General features: G+C 31.5%; 2 protein-coding genes across 3 annotated transcripts; both read right to left on the bottom strand.

Annotated features, from left to right (window-relative positions):
* Positions 1 to 7,345: 7,345 nt before the first annotated feature.
* On the bottom strand, positions 7,346 to 9,377 carry LOC137812784 (uncharacterized). Its single transcript, XM_068614983.1, has one exon. The coding sequence runs from the start codon at positions 9,142 to 9,144 to the stop codon at positions 7,654 to 7,656; it is 1,491 nt and encodes a 496-aa protein (XP_068471084.1). The 5' UTR covers positions 9,145 to 9,377; the 3' UTR covers positions 7,346 to 7,653.
* Positions 9,378 to 12,099: 2,722 nt separating this feature from the next.
* On the bottom strand, positions 12,100 to 22,908 carry LOC137812783 (galacturonokinase). Of its 2 annotated transcripts, XM_068614981.1 has the most exons (14): positions 22,737 to 22,908; positions 22,000 to 22,113; positions 21,746 to 21,817; positions 21,488 to 21,531; positions 20,803 to 20,938; positions 20,639 to 20,704; positions 19,994 to 20,073; positions 19,389 to 19,488; positions 18,312 to 18,487; positions 14,438 to 14,478; positions 14,312 to 14,340; positions 13,480 to 13,549; positions 13,287 to 13,376; positions 12,100 to 12,520 (listed from the first exon to the last, which is right to left on the bottom strand). In XM_068614981.1, the coding sequence occupies exons 1-14, from the start codon at positions 22,836 to 22,838 to the stop codon at positions 12,276 to 12,278; spliced, it is 1,365 nt and encodes a 454-aa protein (XP_068471082.1). In that variant the 5' UTR covers positions 22,839 to 22,908; the 3' UTR covers positions 12,100 to 12,275. The 2 variants fall into 2 exon arrangements, with proteins under 2 accessions (XP_068471082.1, XP_068471083.1); XM_068614982.1 differs by lacking the exon at positions 21,488 to 21,531 and having other exon boundaries at positions 22,737 to 22,817.
* Between the last annotated feature and the right edge of the window lie 532 nt (positions 22,909 to 23,440).

Here is a 23,440-nt window from a genome sequence, read left to right as displayed (position 1 = left end):
GAGGAAACAATGGTGGTTGTTGTTGTACAGTGGTGATTGGAGAGAAACTAAGATGGGTGAGAGTAGGAGAAGAACATGGAGTGTGAAGGAAGAGGGTTCAAAATGTGTCAAAATTTATGAGCATTTTTTTTTTGGATGCAACGGGTGAAAACTACTCCTTATAAGAAAGTGGAAGAAAGTGGTAACCGCTCAACTACTCCTTATAAGGGAGTGGATGTAACTGGTGAAAACTACTCATTCGTAAAAGAGTGGATGTAAATGGTGACGGTGAAAACTACTGAAAAAAGTGGTAACCGTTCAGTAATAATCAAATTGTTCACGTTTGGCCACTACTCAGATCTCCTAATATTTATTTCTCTCATAAAATAGACACTCATTCTAATTATGCAATTAATTTTCAAAATAAATTATCTCTTTCAATTCCTACGGTTGCTCCATTTATTTCAAATATTTTATTAAATTTATTTCTTTCTCATACAACATACACTCACTCATTATGCAATTAATTTTCAAAATAAATTATCTCTTTCAATTCATAATCACTCCTCCACCACTCTGTCAATTCATAACTGTTCTTCCACCTCTCTTTCAATTCATAATTGTTCTTCCACATCTCTTTCAATTCAAAACCGCTTTTCTACCTCTCTTTCAATTCAAAACCGCCCTACTACGTATACCAAATATTGTAAAAAAAAATAAGAAATGGCACAATGACCATAATACAATAATAAAATTAAATATTAATATAAGAATAAAATGGGAAAAAATTTAAGAACAGTTAAGAGGGGAATAAGAAATGACACAATGACCATAATACAATAATAAAATTAAATATTAATATAAGGATAAAATAGGAAAAAAAATTAAGAGAAGTTAAGAGGAGAATTCCTTTATATATAGGTAAGATGTTGGTTTCTCCTTTTGATTTTTTTTTTAAACATTAAGAAATTGTTTTTCTTTAACATAAATTTGTAGGGGAGAATGAAAATAAAATAAATAATTGTTGAACCTTTAAAGAAGGAGCTTAGAAATTAAATCACGTGATGAATAAGTTTAATCTCTTAAGAGAAATCAATAAAATATCAAAGAATTTAATTAATTAACCAATTGAATATAATTATCACAAAAATAGTAACAAATTCAATTAGATAGATATCTAGTGGAGATTTAAAGAGAACCAAATAATTCTAAAACTTTTCTTATATCAATTTTATCTCAATTAATTTGTTACTTTATTCTAATTATTGATTTTCTCATTGAATTATTTATTTCATAATCAGTGTTTAATTTCAAATAGGTTTCTTCCTTTTAATTGATATTAAATTATGTGATATAATTACAAATGCACCATTGATTCGATACTATTACTTGATGAGAATAATAACTTAAGATATTTATGTATCATAAAAGATAATTTGAATTCATAAATCTGTTTATTTCATTTATTTTTCACCTTATTATTTTTATGCTTAATTAATCTTTTGGTCTCACTTTTTGTTATTTTGTTCAATTTAATCTATTTATTAACGAAAGAGTCAATCAATTTCTCAATTAAAAAATAACAATGTGACTTTTCAAGCTTCAATAAAGTCCTTTAACTTAAAAAAATGATTTGTTTTTTTTAATAAGTTGTAATTGACATTGTTAATTTTATAAGTTGTCCTTTTACGTTAGTTAAAAATTATATTTTGTATAAATTAAAACGATTAATATTGATTTATTATTTATTAATTCTACTGTTAATTTAATAGAAAGTGTAAGCAATCATATTATTGTGCTTTTATAAATTAAAAGACTTGATCGAAAGTTTTATTAATAACGGACCAAATTGAAAAAAACAAATTTCTATAAAAAAATAATTAAACCTATTTTTTATTCTCTTGTATCTTTTTCTATCAGGCCTTTTACTATGTTTCGAATAATATACGGTTGCATAATACACCAAATTGACCTTTTTTTATACTTTTTTTATATTTTTTTTATATAATAACATCTATATATTTGCCTTTTATTTTCTTCTGTTTCTATATGCATTTCAAATTTATCTGTATTTAATAATTAATATATACGTGTTCATACATCATTTAATACTTTTAAAAAAAAATTATTCTTTCCACCTTGTTCAACCAAATTAAGATTTTTTTCCCATATTACCACTGATATAGTATTTTTTTTCCCTCAATTAGCACAATATACCTTTTATTTATCCAAATAGTATACTTTAGAAGGTAAGAACACTAATACATAGAAACTAAATTGTAAATATTATACTTTTTAAATAAAATTCATCACAATTAAATATGTAATAAAATTTTGATATTTTAGAAAAATTAATTAAAAAAATTAAGCCACGGTTGTTATCAAAATATATCTTAGCATTTATTTCATTAATTCAAATTAATTAAATTTAAAAGTGTTGATTAATTAAAAAATAAATGTCTTCCATCAATTTATTATCAGAAACACATTATAAAAAAATAATATTGATTATTAATGTTAACATAGAATTATTGAACCTTTTCAACACACCTTAATTTGAATGAAAAGTGTGTGAAATAAACCCATCAATCATATTGTGATTAATTCTGTAGAAGTTCTCATAGTCCATAGCATCAAAACCATCTTTCTTTTTTGTCAGCAACCATGACCATTCTTAGTGCACAAGCTATTAAAAAGTTTTTTTTATGGGCCTACTATGATAGCACAATTTAGGTAAAAAGCAATGTAGAAAAGTTTGAGTTTATCTGATACGTTCATATAGTTCTTAATAGGGGCAATTTTATCGCATAGCCCCCACCTAAACACCACTAAAAGAATTATATGAAACAAAGAGTAAAGAAACCAATTTTAATTTAATGAACTTTGATGAAACTGAAAGGTTGTTATCATAGTCGCAACAACACTTTGCTCATACTAGTCTAAGCACAACTCTCTTTCTAAACAACATGTTGAAGATTCAACATCAACTACAGATCAGGATATTTTATTCTTTATAAGTGAGTGTAAATTGATCATCTTATAAGTGAGTGTAAATCTCACCTTATAAGCTGATTTTATAAAATTGAGTTAGACTTAAAATTTATTTATGAACATGATTTCAAAAGCATCTTAAAACATATCCTAGCGAAAATTTGTTGGACTTATCATTTCATCCACTATTAAACCGTTATCCGGTCACTCATAACATATATTTCCACACACGAATTGATAACCTCATTGTGTTGGAGATTTCACGTCATCATGAATTATCAAACCAAGACTAGGTGCTCTGCATGCAGGAATGGACTGAATTATTATGACTTGAAACTACTTTTGGAAGCTGCAATTAGCACCTGAATAGATGAAAGCTGGTGTTTCGAATGAGCATGTGTAAGTTGTCACTCTACTTTTACATGTGTGGACAAAGGGTAAGAGAGAGTTTGAATTAGGATGCAAGTGATAGTATGAGGAAATTATTCTGAAAATGGAAAAAATGGTTGGAATCACAGTCAAGATACTCAATTATTCACTCTCACTTTTATAAAAGTAATATAGAGTATATCCAATAGACTAGGTTCTCCATAAGATAGCTTCAGGGATAAGAAAACAAAATGATTGGAGTTTAGAAGAACAATGTATTGCATAATGGTAATAGGACAAGGGAAGTAAGAAGAAACCTGAAATCAGTGTTCTAAGGAAAGTAGGAGAATAAGGAAGAGAAATTTGTTAGGATTCTTTAACAAATATGAAATTTAACAAAGTTAATTGTCAATGGTTAAGTTTTGTCAAAGGATGTAAATTCAGTTGAATTATGATTAACTAAAGTTTTTGTGACACGACTTTTTTTTTCTACTTTGACATAATTTATTCATTAAATTTTTAAAATTTGACCTATTTTAATAATTAATGTGTAAAATTATATATTTTATTAAATAAAATAGATTTATTATTATATTTTATTCCCTACTTCATGAATTCATCTATGTGGAACAGAGATTTTCTGTATGAGTGCATCATGGACCAACACAATGATTAGCCCAATGTCCTAATTTGGTGGTGCAAATTGTGGAATCAGCACTCAAAAAAATTAACTGGGCAAGACCAATATATTAAAAGACAGCACCTGTAACTTGATTTTGATTCTAATAAACACGTGGTTCACATGTTCATAATAGACAAGTACTTTTAATTTGGTACCTAATTTCATCTTTCATATAGCAGACAATCAATTCATCCCAAAATTAATGTCATTACTGAGTTTGTCCTTTATGTGGTGAAATAAAGCAAATATAATCTTTATTTTTTATAATTATTATCAATATAATTTTATCTTTTATTTTAATAGTTACCAGTTAATTTTATATATATATATATATATATTTGTTTTATTGTTAAAAATTAATTTGAATTTACATCATCTTATTAAGAAATGAACTTTAAGTATAAGTCAAATTATGAAATTGACTTATAAGGTCATCTGTCATCGAATCATTATCGAATTAAATATATAATTTTACACACGAGTTGACAGATTTTGGTGTGAAAAGTGTGTATTCGAGATCTCTCACCGACTAATGATAAAAATTATAAGTTAATGCAAATCTCATCTTTATAAACTAATTTTATAAAATTAAATTAAACTTAAAATTCATTTGTTAATAAATTTTTTTCAGCACAAATCCTAATTGTGAAAACTAAAACTTCCCTAAAAATATTGAACATTCTTTGCAGCCATGCATTGGACACTTTTGAAGGCTAGGAATGCCACAAGCTTTGAAGACAATAAGTGGGATACTTGGATCATTATCAGGGTGTTTCTTTCTGCACCCCCAACAAATTTGTCTGTGCACCGCCTATTTTTAAAAAAGATTATTTTATCAATTTTAAAATGACTTTCAGATTAATCTTTCTATAATATTTTCAGAATTTATCATTATGGAAGTTAAAAAATATGTTTTGAAAAGATATTTTGGAATAAATTTTGTCTTTCAAATTTTATATTTCAAAAATACATTTTGCTTACAAAATACTCCTATTCAGCAAAAGACACCCTTATTATCAACAACATTGTAAATAATTTTTAAATAAGGAGTATTTCGATTTTAAGTCTATTAAAATAATACTATTAAACATATAAAAACAGAATATTTAACCTATGAACGACGACACCATAATGTAACATCACGTGTAAAATCCTTCATGTACATAATGAAAACATGTCAAAGATCATAATTGAAAATTAAGATTTAAATAATTCACACTTCAAAAACAAAACAAATTTAGTACACTTTTCCTTTATACAATCCTAACACAATGTGTACTCAATACTTAAAATAACTAGTTAAATCTTATAGAAACAAACCATAAAAATAATTCATGCATTATTTATTATATAACTTGTTTCTTTTTAATTTCTTTTTTACACTTTTGATGGAATAGTTTTTAGAAAGTGTTTAATATGACTCACTTTTCCTTTTTGAATAATAATATGTTGACAAAAAAAATTCTCATTATAGTAAAATAATATTGAATTTTATGATTATTATAATAAAGTTGTCAAAACATTAGATACAAAATAAGAATAGTCAAAATAACATATATTTTTTATCTGAAGTCTGGTCTCAGAGTTAAATTGCTCATAAAAAAAAACATGTCATGTTTTATACATTTGTTTGTGTAAACATGGGGTATGATCAAGCACAGAAAGTGTTTGCAGAAGAGAGTATTCACATGGGAGAGAACTTTCATGTTATATTGCTATAAGGATTTGACACCTCTTCAAAAGTATTGCATTTTCTTTCACATTTTAGCACATCATGCAAGCAAGTGTTTTTTTTTTTAATAATATACAAGTTTTCCTCTAAAAAAAGCAGCAGAAAAATAGGTTAAAATAAAAAATGCAGTCCATAATATTTAGAGTCTTTGACTGGATAAACTTATTTGCACATCCATTTTCCAACCAGATTTTATACGTTGATTATTTATAGAAGAACTATTATCACAGCTAAAATGTTACTATTAGTGAATACCATCTTCAACTACCCAAACACAACCAATTACAATATGAACAAAAACAAGCACCTTCACATTGTATAAGCTTGAATGGCAATTGGGGAACTATCTATAAGGAAGTTGCTTTCTTATACTATGTTCCCTGCATTAAAGTTCAACTTTGCCCATAAGGAATGAAGTTAAAGCTTTATTTATTAGGTATTAATTCAATATACACAATATAAGAAACGGACTTTTTAATAAAGTAGACTTTAAACTAACTAAATCTTATAAAACCGGCTTATGAGACGTGAGATTTCCAACATACCAACATATTATGGGTGATCCGATAATGGTCTGATAAACCCAACAAATACTCGCTAGGATAAACTAAAAAATGACTTTGATACCATATTAAGAAGTAGATTTTAAATATAACTCAATCTTATAAAACTGATTTATGAAGTGAGGTTTGTACCCACTTATATAATATAAAGTGCTTTAATATCTATTAAATGTCATAAAATCGGTTCATAAAATAATATTTACACTTGTTTATATATTTATATATATGATTGTTAAGAAATAAACTTTAACTCTAACAATTTTATAAAATCGATTCAATAACTTAAATATGTATATAAAATGTCTCTTGGAAAGGAAATCCAACAATATTGTCAATTTTGATAACTAACCAATTGTTGGGGTTTGAACAACATAGAAAACACACACTGACAAGAGAAAGAAATGAAATTGAATTACAAAAATTCTATATATAGTGAACCCCTTTTTCAACATACTTCATAGAGTTTAACACAACCCTGTATGTTGAATTAGGATAATAGAAAACCGTTAAAAATAGTTAAAGATAAAAATTTCTGAGTTTACACGAGATATACAATCTAGCCAATAAATGATCATCTAATCTTAACACTACCAGATAAAATCTAGTTACTAAATGTTGTGTTCTTCACCAAACTACCATTTTTTTGAGCCAAAACATTACATCTCTACATGCACAGTCACAAGGATTTTGATAATGAGTAAACTGAAGCCATATACTGCCCAATTGAATTGTTCTCTCATTTTCTACTAGGTGGTCTACGGATCCAAAAGCTAAGAAGTTTGATTGAAACAGAGTAGGATTCTATAATACTTCAAATGAATAAAGAAAAATTGTCTCGCAGGTTAGTGTAGCTATTGCACATTCTATATTTAGCTATCAGAGCTCTGCCTATTGCAAAAATTTGAACTTATGCAGACAAAATGAAGAACAATGACAGTGATATGCAAAATGAAGTAATGAGTAAAGAAGATGAACCAGCAAATATAAGAACCGAGAAACTAAAACAATTGAAAGATGGAAACAGTTCAGTGCTGAAATCATGGATCCTTCTTTATAGGCAATCTGTGATTAGAGATCCAAATGGGGATCTCACCCTATTTCAAGTATACTTACTTTCAGACTCAAAAATAATTCATTGTTAAAGCTAAGCTTTCCCTCTACCTGTGCATCATAACAATTTAGAACCAAATAGCTGGAACTACCTTATTACAAATAGAACAATTTCAGTCTTTTGAGTATGTTCATATTTCTGATCTGAGCAAGCATTATCTTTCATGCAGCTTAGCGATAAAGTATTTTACTCACTTAGTGTTTCACCAAGATAAACTCCATTAGTCTTATGCAGCCGATAGAAGAACAGACTCTGCAAACAGGGCAGATCCATTATTAGCCGTGCCCTTTATCTTTAGAATAGAAGTAACCAAATTATAAATCTCAACATTCTCAAACGATGGTATCTTCTTCCCTCTAGCAAACTGAGGACCATGTCCAATGAAAATGGTCCTCATGGAGAAAACCGCATTGTCATAACCATGAGAACCACCACACTCTTGCCGCTTCGTTCTCTTCTGCTCAACCTTGAAACCTTCCTCGATCAACCCAATTATCGGTGCAATCCGATCACTCGCTGCATAATGAAGCCGACTAGGCAGATTCTCCTTCAAATACACCTTCAAGAACTTCCCATTATCAACTTTCCCCGAGCTCAACCCTTCATTCATTTTAGCAACAACATCTGATGCATCATGACCAGAAGGAGGACGAATTGCAAGCACAGGAGTATGTGTCACAACCCAATCTTTCTGAACATCAATCCAAGGAGCCAAATCATCAAGGAAAATCAATTTCTTATCACATGTACCAACCATTCCATGATCACCAACCATAATAACACTAACATCCTCAAAAACCCCTCTTTGCTCCAAACCCCTAATCAACCTCCCCATCATGCTATCAATCCTGGCAACAGCCTCAGTGATCTCAGGATCATCAGCACCAACCTTATGACCCTGATGATCCGGGTCCTCAAAATAAAGCGTCATGAAATCAGGAATCTGATCACTAGGCAAATCAAAATACCCCAAAACCGTATCAACCCTTTCCTCAAACGAAACAGAAGCATTATACTGGCTACAATAATTCAAAGGGCAAGTCCAAAGACCCTTTTTTACCTCGGAACCAGGCCAGAAATAAGTTGCAGCCTTTAATCCATTGTTGACCACAGTTTCCCACAAGGGTTCCCCAAGCCACCACTTGGGGTCATGGCTTCCCATGTAAAACGCTTCCCCAGAAAGTGGATCGGTGAAGTGGTTATTGATTATGCCATGGTAAGCAGGGTAGAGGCCAGTGGCGATGGAGTAATGGTTGGGGAAAGTGAGAGAGGGGAAAACCGGAATCAAGCCGGCTTCTGCTTCGGTTCCGTTAGCGATCAAACGAGAAATGTGGGGTGTGGGGGCTTTGAATTGGTAACCGAATCGAAACCCATCTGAGGAGACTAAGAGGACAACGGGGCGCTTGAGTTTGGAGAGAGGGCGAGCGAGGAGAGAAGGAGTGTGAATGGTGGAAGAGGTTGGTGGCTTTGAAGAGAAGTAGAGAAAGGCGAAGGCGAAGGATGTTGATAAGGCAATGCAAGTGGTGATGATTAGAGTGATGAAGAGGGCTTTAGAGGAAGAGGAAGATGAAGATGAAGATGGAGAAGAAGAGTGGGAAGAATCTGTGCTGAAAGAGAGAAGAGCTTTTGATGAAGGTGAATCATGGTCGTCTTGGTCTTGGGTTGGGAGCGGTGTGGGCTTTGTTGAAGTCAATGCAGAGAAGGGATTGGAAGCCATGTTGGATGTAGTTCTTTCAAGTATTTTTTCTGTTTCTGTTATGGAATTTTGGAAGAGAAAGAGAGGAGAAAATGGTTAAGGTAGAAGAGAATGAAGGTTGAGTGAGATCCAATTAAGGATAGAAAAGATGGAGAACATTGACTAGCATTTGCAGGTTGGAAGCGACAACGACAGAGATTAAGGAAATTGGTTCGTTGTTGTCTTGGTTGGTGCACTCCTTCAGAAGACGCGGAATAATCAAGAAAACACCACGTGTTGTGGGTTATCTAGGTTACACGGACACGGATACAACACAAATACAGAGATACAACACGGATATAGAGATACGTACAATATTTAAAATGAAACACATAGAAACACGAATCTATATATTATAAAATTATAAATTATATAAATTGACAATAAAGATTTATGTATACAGGTATCGAACATAGATATGACATTTAAGAGAAGTGTCCGAACTTTATAGATAGTGGATAATAATATTTGGAAAACTTTTCTTTACCATTGTAAATAGTAAAACACACACTTCACATCTCCTTATAATAATATTATAAATTAAAAATAAAATAAATATTATTAAAATATTAATTTATTAGTATATTAGGTGTATGGTTTTACTATATATTGCTGTTAATCTATCAGAATCCTTTTAATTTTTACAATTTTCATAAAACACAATTTATAAAATTTATTGTTCCTGAACCATAAAATTAAGGATATTCTAATTAAAAATAGGTCATGCAAAAGTAGACTAGAAAATTAATCTTAAAAAAATTTAAAATTTAAAAATACATAAAATATTTGTTATTGCATTATATTACGACATTTCAAATATAGTGAAAGTGTTTACAATAGTGCAATGGGTTGAAAATATATTTAATTTTTTAATAAAATTCATAAAATCACATCACTTAATTGCTTTTGCTTTTAAATCCCCGTCTTTCTTTTAGGACAATTATAGTATATAAGAATTTTTCTTTCATATATAGGATTAATTTTTTAAAAAGGTTAAAATTAGTTTTAAAACTTGAGTTAGTTGGAGTTTGGTAATAGTTAAAACTGAAGAAACTCTAATCGATGTAACGTAACATGAGAGATTCTGCATTAAATAGTTTTATGCTGATATAACCACAAAAAATAGAATTTAATATTTATGTGCTATTGGTTTAAAATATCAATCACCTTATGACAATGCACAGATTCTTTATACATAGTCTATTTTAAAAAAATTAAATTGAGTGTCTGTGAGCAAATAATTGAAAACACAATTTGAAATGTTTAGTTGAGAAAATAGGGAAAATGAAGCATTTTTCTTCCTCCATTCCCACAATTTTCTAAATTCCAAAACTGGTCTTACCGTGGTTACTAAAAATAGGGATATGAGAGTATGCTACGGATTCATCAATCTGGAACTGAATATTTTTTTTTTTTTGGATGAGGGGATGTTCTGGAAGCAATTTTGGCATAAATGATTGATTTCTGGATTACTGAATCCAAAAGCCTAATTCTGTTACAAATTTGTGGATCTGGAATGTTTTTTTTTAATTATGGATTTCTAAATCTGGAATACATATTTTTATTTTTGTTACGGATTGGTAGATCCGGAATGCTTTTTTTGAATGATGAATGTGAATGTGAATTGCATATTTTGCATTACGGATTGGTGGATCCGAAATTTTACCAGAAGTATCAATCCAAATTTTTTATGGATTCCATAATCCATAATGCAAAAAAATAAATACAGTTAAAGTGCATTTTAGGGTTTTTAAAAATAATAGGGACAGTTTGATCTTTGCATAACATTGTGGGGTGGAGAAAGAAAAATGTAGGGGTGCAGGAAGAAACTGTAGAAAATGAATTACAGAATGAGAAAAGAAAGTAAATAGGCCCACATGACTTCCTTTGCTTTGAAGTGAGAGTGCTATATTTTGTCCTTTTCTCAACTACTCATGCTCACCAAAGTAAAACGTTTAAATTATGTGTATCTTTTACACATATATTTAATGAAGCTTACACGTGTCAAGAAATCCATCTAATAGTACGTGCATTTACATTAAAGTGTTTGCTTTTTTAGTACGATAACTTTTAATATTTATTTTAATGCATTTTCGAAATCTTCCACAATTTTTTACAATTTGAATATTAAAATACTTTTTAATAGAAAAATATAATTTTGTGACAAATTTTCATGTTATGACAAGATTAAATAAATTCTATTTTTTTCAAAAATAATTATTTAATGATATAATAAATAATGTACAAAATTTCAATTAACTAAAATTTAAAAACAAATATATTATATTTATTTTTCAAGCATTTTCAAAGACAAAAGTATATTTTACATTTTTAAAAAATTAAAAATTATTTAGATCATTCAGAAACTTGAATAAATTTTCTCCACTAATTTACTTTATATATTCATTATTTTAAACAACCTCACTTCTCAAATCATTTTAAATTCTCTTAATCAAATCTTCACACATTCACTTCTAATTAAATTAAATATTTAACCTAAATTAGAATATTTGCAGTTCAATCTCAATTAACACTTATTCAACGCATGTTTAATCTTAATATTTTAAACTTTATCTCACTCAATATTATTAGTTCAAACTTATTCACGGTATCTTTAGTTTTTTTTACTGTGTGGACTTACATGAATCTTTCAACCTTATTAGTTTAACAATCAATAAAACTTTTGAAAAAAGTCATTTTCTTTGTGAAATTCAATTTTTCACATGAATTTCACTATGTATATGACGATTTTGTCTTCTAATATAGTTAGGTCTTATAGTTTTTACGTGAGTGGATCTAATGAAACAAATTTAACTTCTTGAGTCAATCTCAAAATTGGCTCACAATCAAGCTCCAAAATTCATTACTATATTTAAAAAATAAAAAAATTTATAAAGTAATTAGAAATCTATTATATTAACTCTACATTGCACCGTGTAAAATAATCCTCTCATGAAAAGGAACCAAATAAAATCAAATGTAACGTGAGTTAATCCATGATCATGAAATAAGTGAAAAGAATAAAATATTTGATGAACTACAGCGAGATTTGAAGCTGTGATTGGTATTACAAGAATGATGAAATAGAAGAATGAACGGAAAAAAAATGCAGTTTAAATTACACGTGCACATTCAGCAGACTCGCATATTAAAACTGCTGTGTCGTTGCTTATTTGGCTTGCTAACTCTGGCTGAGCCTTGAGATATTCTCTCCTCACAAATGATGCAGCTTCAGTTGCAAGATCAGCTTCCACAAATGCAAGACAACACCCTCTAAACCCAGCACCACTGAAGCGTGCTCCCAATACACCAGGAGCTCTCAAAAGGATCTCATACAGCTGAATCAGTGGTTCACAACCTTCATTTGACAAGATCATCATTAGTTATTCTAACATCAAATTATCTCCAACAAACAACGTGTGAGTTTCATGTCTTACAATTGTTAGGAATATTACTTTTAAAGCACACACGCAATAAAAAAACAAAGCGAAATCATATTCGATACATGACATTAGAAAGAAGACTTTGGTTTAGTTCAATTCAAAGAGGTCTTGGGGTAAAAAGTTTCAATAACATCCAATATTTTAACTTAATGTAGGAAACTAGGTTAAAATGTTTAAAACATTTGAATTTATTAAAATCATCTGGAGCTCGCGTATGGTGGGGAATCACGAAGTTGTAGAATAGTGGTAGTACAGTGAATGTTGGGTTTTAAAGTTACAAGAGAAAAAGGTAGCAAAAATTAGAGTGTTCAAATGGATGTCTGCTCACACAGGAAAAGAAAAGTTATAAAATAGTTCTATACGAGAAGATATTTTGTGACAGTGGTAGAGGAAAAGATTACAAAAATTTCGTTGATTTGATTTAGAAACATGCAAAATTGTCATGTTAGTGTGAAAAGAGAGTTAAAATGTTATTATAGTGATTTCCAGGCTCAAATTTTAATTTTTGCATAATTATTTAAGGCTATATAAATAATATTGGAAAGTTAAAAAATTTGCATAAGAAATATGGTATTCCACCCGATTTTGGATTCCTGTATTTCATATCAGTTTCATATTAGAAGAGAAAGAAGATGGAGTTTCAAAACATTCCAAAAAAGAATTTGGGGATTTAGGTTATACCACATTCATAATTTTGAATGGAACTCTGACCAGAAGCTGTAATAAGCATTCCAAAATCTTTTAACTTGCCCAACGACCAAGCCTCGAGTCCTGAGTTAAAAATGAAATAAATTACCTTACAGCAACAAGGGTTAATTGAGTAGGGCATGGACCCTCAAGATGAAATTTATCAAAGCAATTCAACTAAATATACCTTTCATAACACGCATATTCTCCGAGAAATAATGCTCTGCTCTTTTGGCTAGATTTGGTTCTAATTTGTGCTGGACAAAGAAAATGTAAGACTCCTTGATTATGCTAAAATCATATCTGGGATTCGAATTATACAACATATGAAAGAAGCATTAAACATCAGTAAATAAGCTGGAACAAGTAAACAAGTTTAATTGACTAGCATAGTAAGAAAATCAACAATACTTCCTAACAAATGTTGATATAACATGCATAAACTTATCTGCATTTTCGAAGCATGAGATCTGTAAGAAATATATTTTCTCCTCTTTGTAATATTTTTTCCCTTTCAGTTATTTATAACAGCACTGTTTGGCTGTCTCAACAAACTCACACTCTCTATGTAACAGCTTTACAGTTGTCAGATATAACTGTAAATGTGTCCTACAGTTTTGTTCGTTGAGATGTTCAGAATTTCAGGATACACTTCTGCCATGAAAGTAATGTGTGCCCATTCAATATGCTTATATGTTTGTGCATCTCAATTTCCAACATCAGTAGGTTTTCCAGAATTTATGTTTCTTTGCATAACATTACACAGACTGTTGATTTTTTTATATAATAATAGTGCATAAAAGTAAAATATTTTAAGTTCATTTATTACTTTTCTACACTTAAACAATTCTCAAAATCATATTCCTGAAACAAAGAAACCCGTTTATTTAGCTATACATTTCATATTTGTTAAACACTTGCACCATCACCCTAAATATGAATTGTGCATAATATCACTAATTAACCAGGATATGGAAAAAGGTGTATACTTATCGATTTAACATGCCAATGCTTTATACCTTGTGAGCCTCGTAAACTTCTGGATCAACTGCTCAGTGGAAAAGGCAAAGAAAAATAACCAAGATAAGTTAGCTATTCAATAAAAGATATAACTAGGTTCACATGTGAGAAGGCGAGATACTGGCCATTCGATAGGATGGGCTCGGTGTTGTAATCTCCAGATGCTCTGCAAAATGAATATAAACATAATATAAACTTCCCGAGCCACGATTATCTCACCAAAATCATATACATCACTTTAGTTCTATTTGTAAATCGGTTTATAAGGACCAAAACCTTAATCATAAGAAACTGTATGAACCTACACCTAGTGAGCAAAAACTACATGGACAAAATTTAAAACTCTAGTTTGACATGCATGAAAATAAAAATTATGCTCAAGCTTAACTCATTTATTTAAATAAGCCAAATTTGTATTTTGGGTGTACCTTGTTTGTAAAATATTAAACTACGCTTGTTTAGCTCGTTTTATAATTATTTTCCTTCTCTTTATCAAATATCTTGAAATATTAATCACAATAAGAGCTAACCTTATTATCTTGCTAATGTCTTTGATAAACTCTAGAGAAGAGAGAAACACTAAGCTGAAAGGAATCAATAAAATAAAAATAGGAGATTTGATATATAAATAAAAAAGTTCTTAATATAATACATATATTCCTGACTATATAGGATTAGCTACTTATTTCTATAATTACAAAATATTCATGATTATATAGGATCAGCTCCTTATTCATATAATTATAAGACTCCCCTCAAGATGAAGCATATAGGTCGTATGTACCTAGCTTGTTGCAAATATAATCGATCATTAGTCTTCTTTGCAACTTGCTGAATATGTCAGCCAACTCTTCAAGAAGTTGACAAATTTAGTGATGTCTCTAAACTCCAATTTTTCTCTTATAAAATGACAATTAATTTCAATATGTTTGGTTTTCATGAAAGACAATATCAGAGGCATGTGTAATGCTACTTGGTTGTGACATACAAGGTGCATTTAGAAACTTTCTACAAATTTAAGCTCTTTGAGGAGTTGTTTTAGTGATATGAACTCATAAGTGACTAATGTCATTGTCATTGTCATGTATTATGCTTCTGCACTTGACCTTGCCACAACCTTTTGTTTCTTACTCTTCCAAGATATTAAATTACCTCAAACAAGAACACGGTACCCTAAAGTGTAGCATCTATCGCTTGCTGACCCTACAAAGTCAATGTCAGAATACCTAACAATTTGAGTATTTCCCTTGTCTTCATAAATGAGGCCTTCTCCAAGATCTTTCTTAAAATACTTTAGGATCCGTTTGATTGCATCCCAATTATCTTGACAATGAGAGTTTAAAAAATGACTTACTACGCTCACTGCAAAGGCAATGTTAGGACGAGTTATAGTGAGGTAATTTAACTTACTAACTAACCCTTTACATCTCCCAAGATTAGAATAAGATTCTCCTTGTTCAGGTACAAGTTTGACACTTGAATTTTTTGGTATGTCAATGTCAAGAGCATTTATCATCCCTATTTCTTCTAAAATGTCAAGAGCATATTTTCTTTGAGATATGACCAAGCCATCCTTAGATTGTGCCACTTGTATACCAAAGAAATGTATCAGGTGTTCAAGATCTTTTGTTTGAAACTTTGGAGGAAGATATTGTTTTAGTTGCACAATATCCTCCTTATCACTCCCTATGATAACAATGTCATCCACATATACAATGAGATAGATACATAGAGAATAATCAGCATCACTTTGTATCATTCCAAATTGTTGGATGACATTCGGCAAACGCCCAAACCATGCATGAGATGATTGCTTGAGGCCATATAGGAACCTACATAAGCAACATACCATATTAGATGACCCCCCTAGCAACAAATCTAGGGGGTTGCTCCATGTTGACTTCTCCATTAAGATCACCTTGTAGAAATGTATTTTTCATGTCAAGTTGAGATAGAGTATAATGGTGAATAGTTACAATGGGAAAGAGAAGTCAAACTGATGTCATTTTGGCATCAAGACAGAGAGTGTTAGTATAATCTTGGTGCAAAGAGAAGCATCCTGAATTATGGCATAGTTATCTGGTGGTGATGAAGGAAGATTAATGGTAGTGGGAAAGTGAATACATATGTTGTCATTAGAATGAACAATTGTATAATATGAAACAGACTCAAAAAAAGACGTTAACAGGCACTAGATACCTATGAAGATCAGAAGAGAAACGTCAATACCCTCTTGTAGAGTGATGATATCCCACAAAGAAACATTTAAATGACCGATTAGGTAGTACCAATGTCTGTAAGCTTGTGTCTGTGAACCATTGCCAGCAATTATAAAAGGCGAATTGGCAACAATAGTAAAGAAGGAGAAAAGAGAACGGTCACTAGATATGTGATCAGTTGTACCAAAGTTAATAATCCAAGGACCAAGAGAAGGAGATTGAGAGAGAGAGAAGCAGATGAATTATCAATGTGTCACCAAAGCAGTGTTATTAGTGGGTTGGTGTGTAGCACACCATTTGGTAAAGTCTTCAAATGTTGCTAGATATGGATCAGTTAGTAATGTAGAAGCAACAAGTTACTCAACAGTAGATGTTTGGACAATATTGTGTGGACAAAGGGGCTTCCCATGCAGCTTCCAACACTTATCAATTGTATGCCAATGCCGTAACAATGTTCGCAATTTGGATGATTTTTAGAATTACCAATGCAACAACGTCCATAATTATTATTTTGTGATGCAAACGCACTGTTTTCAGCTGCAGAAAAATGATGTGAAAGTCATTGTAAGATTTATTGGTGATCTAAAAATCTCTTCACAGGTGGCAACATACTCTTGTACCAAGCCATACAGGCCCAAGGTCATAAAAAATGTACTGCAGTTTATCAAGTTCCTTCTTCACATCAGCAAATGGTGGAAAGAGCTCATTAAAATCATGTAAGACAACATGAAACCGCCCAAGATAATCAGACATAGGACCTTCAAAACACCATGGAGCAAGAAGTGCAGAGATCTTGGCACATGTCGTAGACACACTGTGTCACTGGCATAAAGGACACGAGCCTTACTCCAAACTGATGCACATGCCTCGGGACAGAAAATAGATTTGAGTGGGGTGTGAATAATGGATTTAATAACATTACAAAGTTGAGCATTAAATTTTTTTGGAAAGCTAGAGGAAAATTAAATAAATAAATAAGGAGAGGGTGTCCAATCAGTGAAAGTGAACTGGGGAAAAGGGTTCACAAAAAAAAATATTGCGAAACAGTGGGTCTGCAAGGCCAACATGGTTTTGAACACGACTCCAGATACCATAGGGAAAAGAGAAACATTGAGTTGAAATCATGTTTTTAAGACACGAGACAGCACATGAGTTTTATTTATATTGAGAAAAAGAAATTAATACAATAAATAGAGGGGATTTGATATTCTCTAATAACAGAGATATGATGAGAATATATCAAAAAAGTGCCTAATAATACATATATAACCAACTCCTTATTTCTGTAATTATAACAGTTTTATTAGCTCTTATTGGAATTAAATTTTCCATCGTTCATCTTTTAATAAACTAATAAAAAAGTGACCCAGTACATTGGGTAAGCAGCCTTGCCACACAGGCAGGCTGTTCTAGGATACCCTTGAATTTCAGGTCACAAGGCAGCTACTAATATTCCAAGGCCTCTCCCTCATCTTATAATAAACTAAACTGATGCAAATTTGACCATATCTGAATTGATTTGAGAGATCTAATTGATATTAGGAGAAAAAGATATTTATCCACTTCGGTAATTAACTACTCCCATCCTCTAATTCAGTTTATTGAAACCTTTTCATAAGGGTAAAGCTGACATTTAGCAACAGCTCTCAAGACACTAATTTTAGAAATGTCTTCAATATTTTGCAATGCATGTAAAGTAAAGACAAGTTCTTATTTGTTAACAACTAAAATAATGAATGACGGCATTAATAAACTTTTGAGAGAAGAGAAAAAAACTTACTCAAGAAGAATTTGTGCAGCCTCTCGACACTCTGCAACTCGCTTGTTATATCCAGGGTTATTCGTCAAAGCTTGCTTCAGACCTGAAAGTGCCAACAATATACTGGTTGCTTTCGCTTGCTCACTCTCCTTGTATTCTAAAACCTTTGGTTGGTAAACAAGCTTATAATCCTTGATCTGCATGTTGCAAACTAACACATGAAATAGAGGAATGACAATGACAACAGTAACAACAATGTTATGTGCAAGTAAAATGCATTTCTTCACAGGAAACTTTACCGTATCTGACTCTGGCCCAAAAGTTTAAATGACCTCAGACCACAACATTTAAGTTTCTCTCCCCTTTGTTCATCATGACTGATGTATTTATAAGTGTTAGATATAATTAGATATTATGAGATATGTTAGATATTATTAGATATAATTAGATACTGTGGTCTATGATTAGGAAATTAAAATTTTTAAAAAAAAATTATTTTCCTAAACAGCTAAATATGAAAAGTTAAATATCTTAGAAAAGTTTTATGCTAAACAACTGTAAAAAAAAATCAACAAAACAACCAGGTATTTACATATAAAACATATCCAGCTCATCCTCATCCAAGGGATGCTGCACTGCAAACCAAAATATGTTTTAATTTTCAAGTATATTAGCTCAGCACGTATAAAAAATAAATGCCTACATGAATGGGATCTAGCAATTAATACAAGTTTGTGGAACAAGCAAATCCTTATATTTGCAGGAGGGCAACTTATGCTACAAGTTAGTGACTATTGGAGTATAGTGTTTTTGGTTGATAAATTCAATTTCCCCAGCATGTAGCAAGTCCTGTTCTTTTACCAAAAAATAAATGCTTTAGGGTCAAAGAAACTTGCTTGTCAAACACATGCCCCTTCATTGCCATTCTCTCCATAAAGGTGAAAAAGATGCATATACATAAGGACACAATAAGAAGCTTCAGTGACAAAATGGCACACATGCCAGACACCAAATCTGATTCTGTAACAATTGGATATCCTTCAAAATATAAAAATACATTCTGAACTTACAACAACAACATATTAATCCAGTTATTACCTTACAATTCATGCACATCAAACAACCATGTCTTGAAAGTAATATAGCTGATTGATCCATTATGCCATTTTTCAGACCCAAATATTCATTCTCAATCAACCTAAAATGAGAAAAAAGTAACATTTAAGAGGGTGGATCTAATACAACCATACAGTTAGGACATGACTCGGTAGCATATCTATAATCACAATGACTAAATGGATGAGGATCTAATTCCTTTTAAACGTTGGTGGCAACTTTTCAAGTTCGATAGTAACATTTTAGAAGCATTTTACTTTCCAACATGGTGAGAAACCAGCTTGCAAAGAGGTGTAACGAGAGTGCAAGAAACTGAGATTTGAAGAGTGTAACGAGAGTGCAAGAAACTGAGATTTGAAGAAACATACTGCCTTTTTCTAACAAATTAAATTCAATCCATATAGGGCTAGTCAAAGTTGAGAGGTATTGAGGGTTTTAACAAGGGGTTCTGCTAATGAGGGTACACCTATTAAACGCTTTCAGTTAGATAAGAAAATGTTATGCCTTTGACTGCATTGATTCATACATTTGCCCATGGTTCAAGAAAAATGCACTGTGAATGTCTCGAAGGACTTGGAGAGACTTACCTATCATATTCAATATTTTCTGTTGGAGATATTACTAAATTATTTGCATATTCCAAAGCCATGAGGTAAGCCACTCCAACCTGTTAAACAACAAAAGTTGAAATCCCCCAACGAAAATTAGAAGACATGATCAGTTGCCAACAGGCATCTATCATGGTCCTTTTCACAAGAAACCAAAATGAGCAGCTTATTAAAAAACAACAAAAAATGAGCACAGAATCAGAATAACAGATATTAACATTATTTGGAGAGTGGAATAATATATTGGGATCTAGTTGCAATTAAAGTATTATTATTAATTCCAGGATTATAATAAAAAATCAATATGTTACAGTCAAATATATATATACTAATAATTTCTATAATGATCATTTATTTTGTTACTACTGAGAATTAAAGTGCACATGGATGGATACACAAAGGAGAGCAGATCACATTGACAACCAAAATTTATCTCCTCTCACAGTTCTTCTATTCCAATGTTCCCGACCCATGCTCGAAAGTGAATTTTGCTCACGAAGCTAAACTAGTTAGTTCTTCTTCTGATGAACTTCATTACATTCATCATTACAAGGTTGTTCACAATCCTAGTAAATTTAAGGACCAAATGAAGAGAAAGTAGATAGGGAGAAATCACTAACTTACTGCAGCTGAAGAGCTTAAGCCTGAACTGTCGAAACCTTCAGAACCACATATGTATCCTGTGATACCCTGTAAACATTGTAATAAAGATGGGTGGGAATACATTTTGAAATAAGGAAATAGCCAAGTGAAGAACAGAAAGGTGAACCTCTGGCAATATATCTGACCTTAGAGAGATTGTTTCCTCTACTCTGTAGTGCATATACTGCTCCTCTAACATAACGCCCCCAGTCACATTGTTCATGTCGCTCAGAAGAATCTTTGGCCAAACACTTGTCTTTTGGCTGCTGTATCTCATCAACTCTATCAAATATCGATCACTTTATATCTCAAAAATTGGGCAAATTATATAATGTTCTAGATAAAAAAAAAACTATGCGATAAAAACAAGAATAGCCCGAGATCCGAATGACAGTAGAAATGTATGCAATAGCTCAACACTGGCCCTAAATCTTGAAGATTTGGGTGTGATGATGATGTTGGAGGTTTGATCTCCACCAGGCCGGCTATTCCCTACCGTGCCCAGTTGCCCGTGCCTCCTTTGTAACCAAAAGAAGAAATAGAGAATGACAGTTGAAATCATATACCAATTACAGCATATAAGGACCATCATTTTGGTCATATCATACTGAAGCTGTACATCATTTGTCAATTACTAAGAGTAACCAGTTATATTTCATCTTCATCAACCATTATGAAGTATGTCTTGTAATCCTAATGACTCGGTGAGAAATAGCAATATCTAATTTAATGCATCTAGCATACATTCACCCAAAATAATTTTTTAAGAGATGGAAAATAACTCATGAAAAAATTAATAAACAGCAAGCTTTATAATCACTGACCACAGACCTGAACTTAATTTCTCCCTGAAACTGTCCAGAATGAATTACAACCTAAAATAAAAGTCCCAGGGATCATTCATCAGACAAATGAAAGCATCATGAATAACAAGTCTGTGAGCATAGGGCACATATCAAGTAAAAGCGTCAGACAGGTTAATTTTGGTTTACAACCATACATATGCTAAGCTAATTGAACAAAGGAAATTTACAGATGCTTTCTCATAAATTTTTAAGATTATCGATTGAGAACAAGATCAATATGTACCTGGTTATTAGCAGAAGGAGCAAAACCCAGAAGTATTCCCTTATTAATTGCCATAGCTAAAACGGTCCCACCCTGCAAACACCAGAGGAAATTGCAAGAGAAATCACTCAAATTTAAATGCAATTTGTGAGAATATTGTCTGGCAACTGAACACGTGGAATTTAACTTCCCAGCACCACTGTTCTAGTACTCACTGCTAAAGATCAATCACCAAGTGTCCTTTGCAATAACATAACAGAAAGATTATTAAATACCTGATGATCAATGTGTGCCCCCAAAGGACATATTCGATAGGGAGATACCGCAACTCGAACCTCCTCTTTATTCACATTCGCCATTTTGGATATTCTCTCTCTGATTTCATTTAGCTGCAGATTACATGTAGATCAGTCGCAAATATGCAATGGTATTGGAAAGAGTAATAGTTGATCGAAGGTCCTCTTGATATTTTTCAGCTACTTTCCACTTCCATTGTAACATTCCATTCGTCGATTTTCCAAATGACTCAAAAATATCAACAACGACAAATATCAGCATGGTCACATTATGAACTAAATAAGTTGCTAGCACAATACAGTCATCCTCAACACTATCCTAGGTCGAGCCACAGTGGGGAGGATTCACCAGAAACTCCTTGCCCTCGATTAATCAATTTTACTATTAGAATACAATCCAAAACTCTAAAGCAATGCAAATATAAAAATGATGTGCAGTTATCGATCACTTCTCGATTTTTTCGTACAAAAAAACAAATTATCGTTTCATTGATTGATTTGAAAACGCAAACATCAACTTCCAGCTTAATACACCAATTGCTAACTAACCGATGCGTAAACAATGGTTCAGCGAAAAAACAGCTTCAGAGTGTAGATCACAGCACCGCGAATAATATCGAAACGGCAATGTCACGAAACGATGAAGCTATAAAATTAAGCTATGCAAAAATGACGACGAATTTGACGAGCAGATCAGGATATACATAAACACGTACCTCGTTAGAAGAAGGCCAACACTGCGCATCCATCTCTGCAACTGCGGGGCAAGATTCAGAAACGCAGGGAGATCTAGAAAAGGATGTTTCTCCCTGAACCATATCATTTAACAAACTATCATTTAAGAGATCCACCTAACATAAAATTTAAAATCTAAATTGGCTTCATTTTTAATTAGGGATTGTTCGCTTCATGTTTACTTACTTACTTACGTAAAAATTTGAAACTAGGTGTTATATACTTTGGATTCATATATCTAAAAAGTTTTTTTTTTTTTCTCGATGATTATATTTGAAAGTAAGTTATCAGTTTTTCATTTTTATGTCTGAAATTGATTGTTGTAAATAGTATTGAAGATTGAGGTTCAGAATTCATTTATGTTTGGTTATTAGTCTTGACATCCATAAGGTCATTTATGCTATCAAAGTAAACTTCCGGATGACCAAATCTAAAAGTAACATATTAGTTCTAGAATCCAAAACTTTGTGATTTTACTTACGAAAGACAAAGTCTTTTAAATCATTTTGAACAAAAATAATATTTCACATAACTGCATATTTAAATTGATCTAGTGCACGTGAATCAGCCTTTAGAAAACACTAACACGTGCATTTCTTTATAAGGAATGTAAGGTGGTGCACTTAATAAATAATAAGCTTAAGGGTGTTTCTTCCTGCACCCTTCCTATACTCCTACATTCTTC

Source organism: Phaseolus vulgaris, chromosome 2 (genome assembly GCF_000499845.2).
Source record: "Phaseolus vulgaris cultivar G19833 chromosome 2, P. vulgaris v2.0, whole genome shotgun sequence".
NCBI lineage: Eukaryota > Viridiplantae > Streptophyta > Magnoliopsida > Fabales > Fabaceae > Phaseolus > Phaseolus vulgaris.
The sequence above is the reverse complement of the archived record's forward strand: the minus strand, read 5'-3'. Positions and strand labels throughout refer to the sequence as shown.

Bases quoted from the DNA above. Each gene is read 5' to 3' on its own strand.
- LOC137812784 (XM_068614983.1), bottom strand. From the start codon at position 9,144: ATGGCTTCCAATCCCTTCTCTGCATTGACTTCAACAAAGCCCACACCG.
- LOC137812783 (XM_068614981.1), bottom strand. From the start codon at position 22,838: ATGGTTCAGGGAGAAACATCCTTTTCTAGATCTCCCTGCGTTTCTGAA. The intron at 22,114-22,736 runs GTACGTGTTTAT...TGTAATCTGCAG, and splicing joins GTTGGCCTTCTTCTAACGAG to CTAAATGAAATCAGAGAGAG. The intron at 20,074-20,638 runs GTAAGTTAGTGA...GTTGTTTAACAG, and splicing joins GCTTAAGCTCTTCAGCTGCA to GTTGGAGTGGCTTACCTCAT.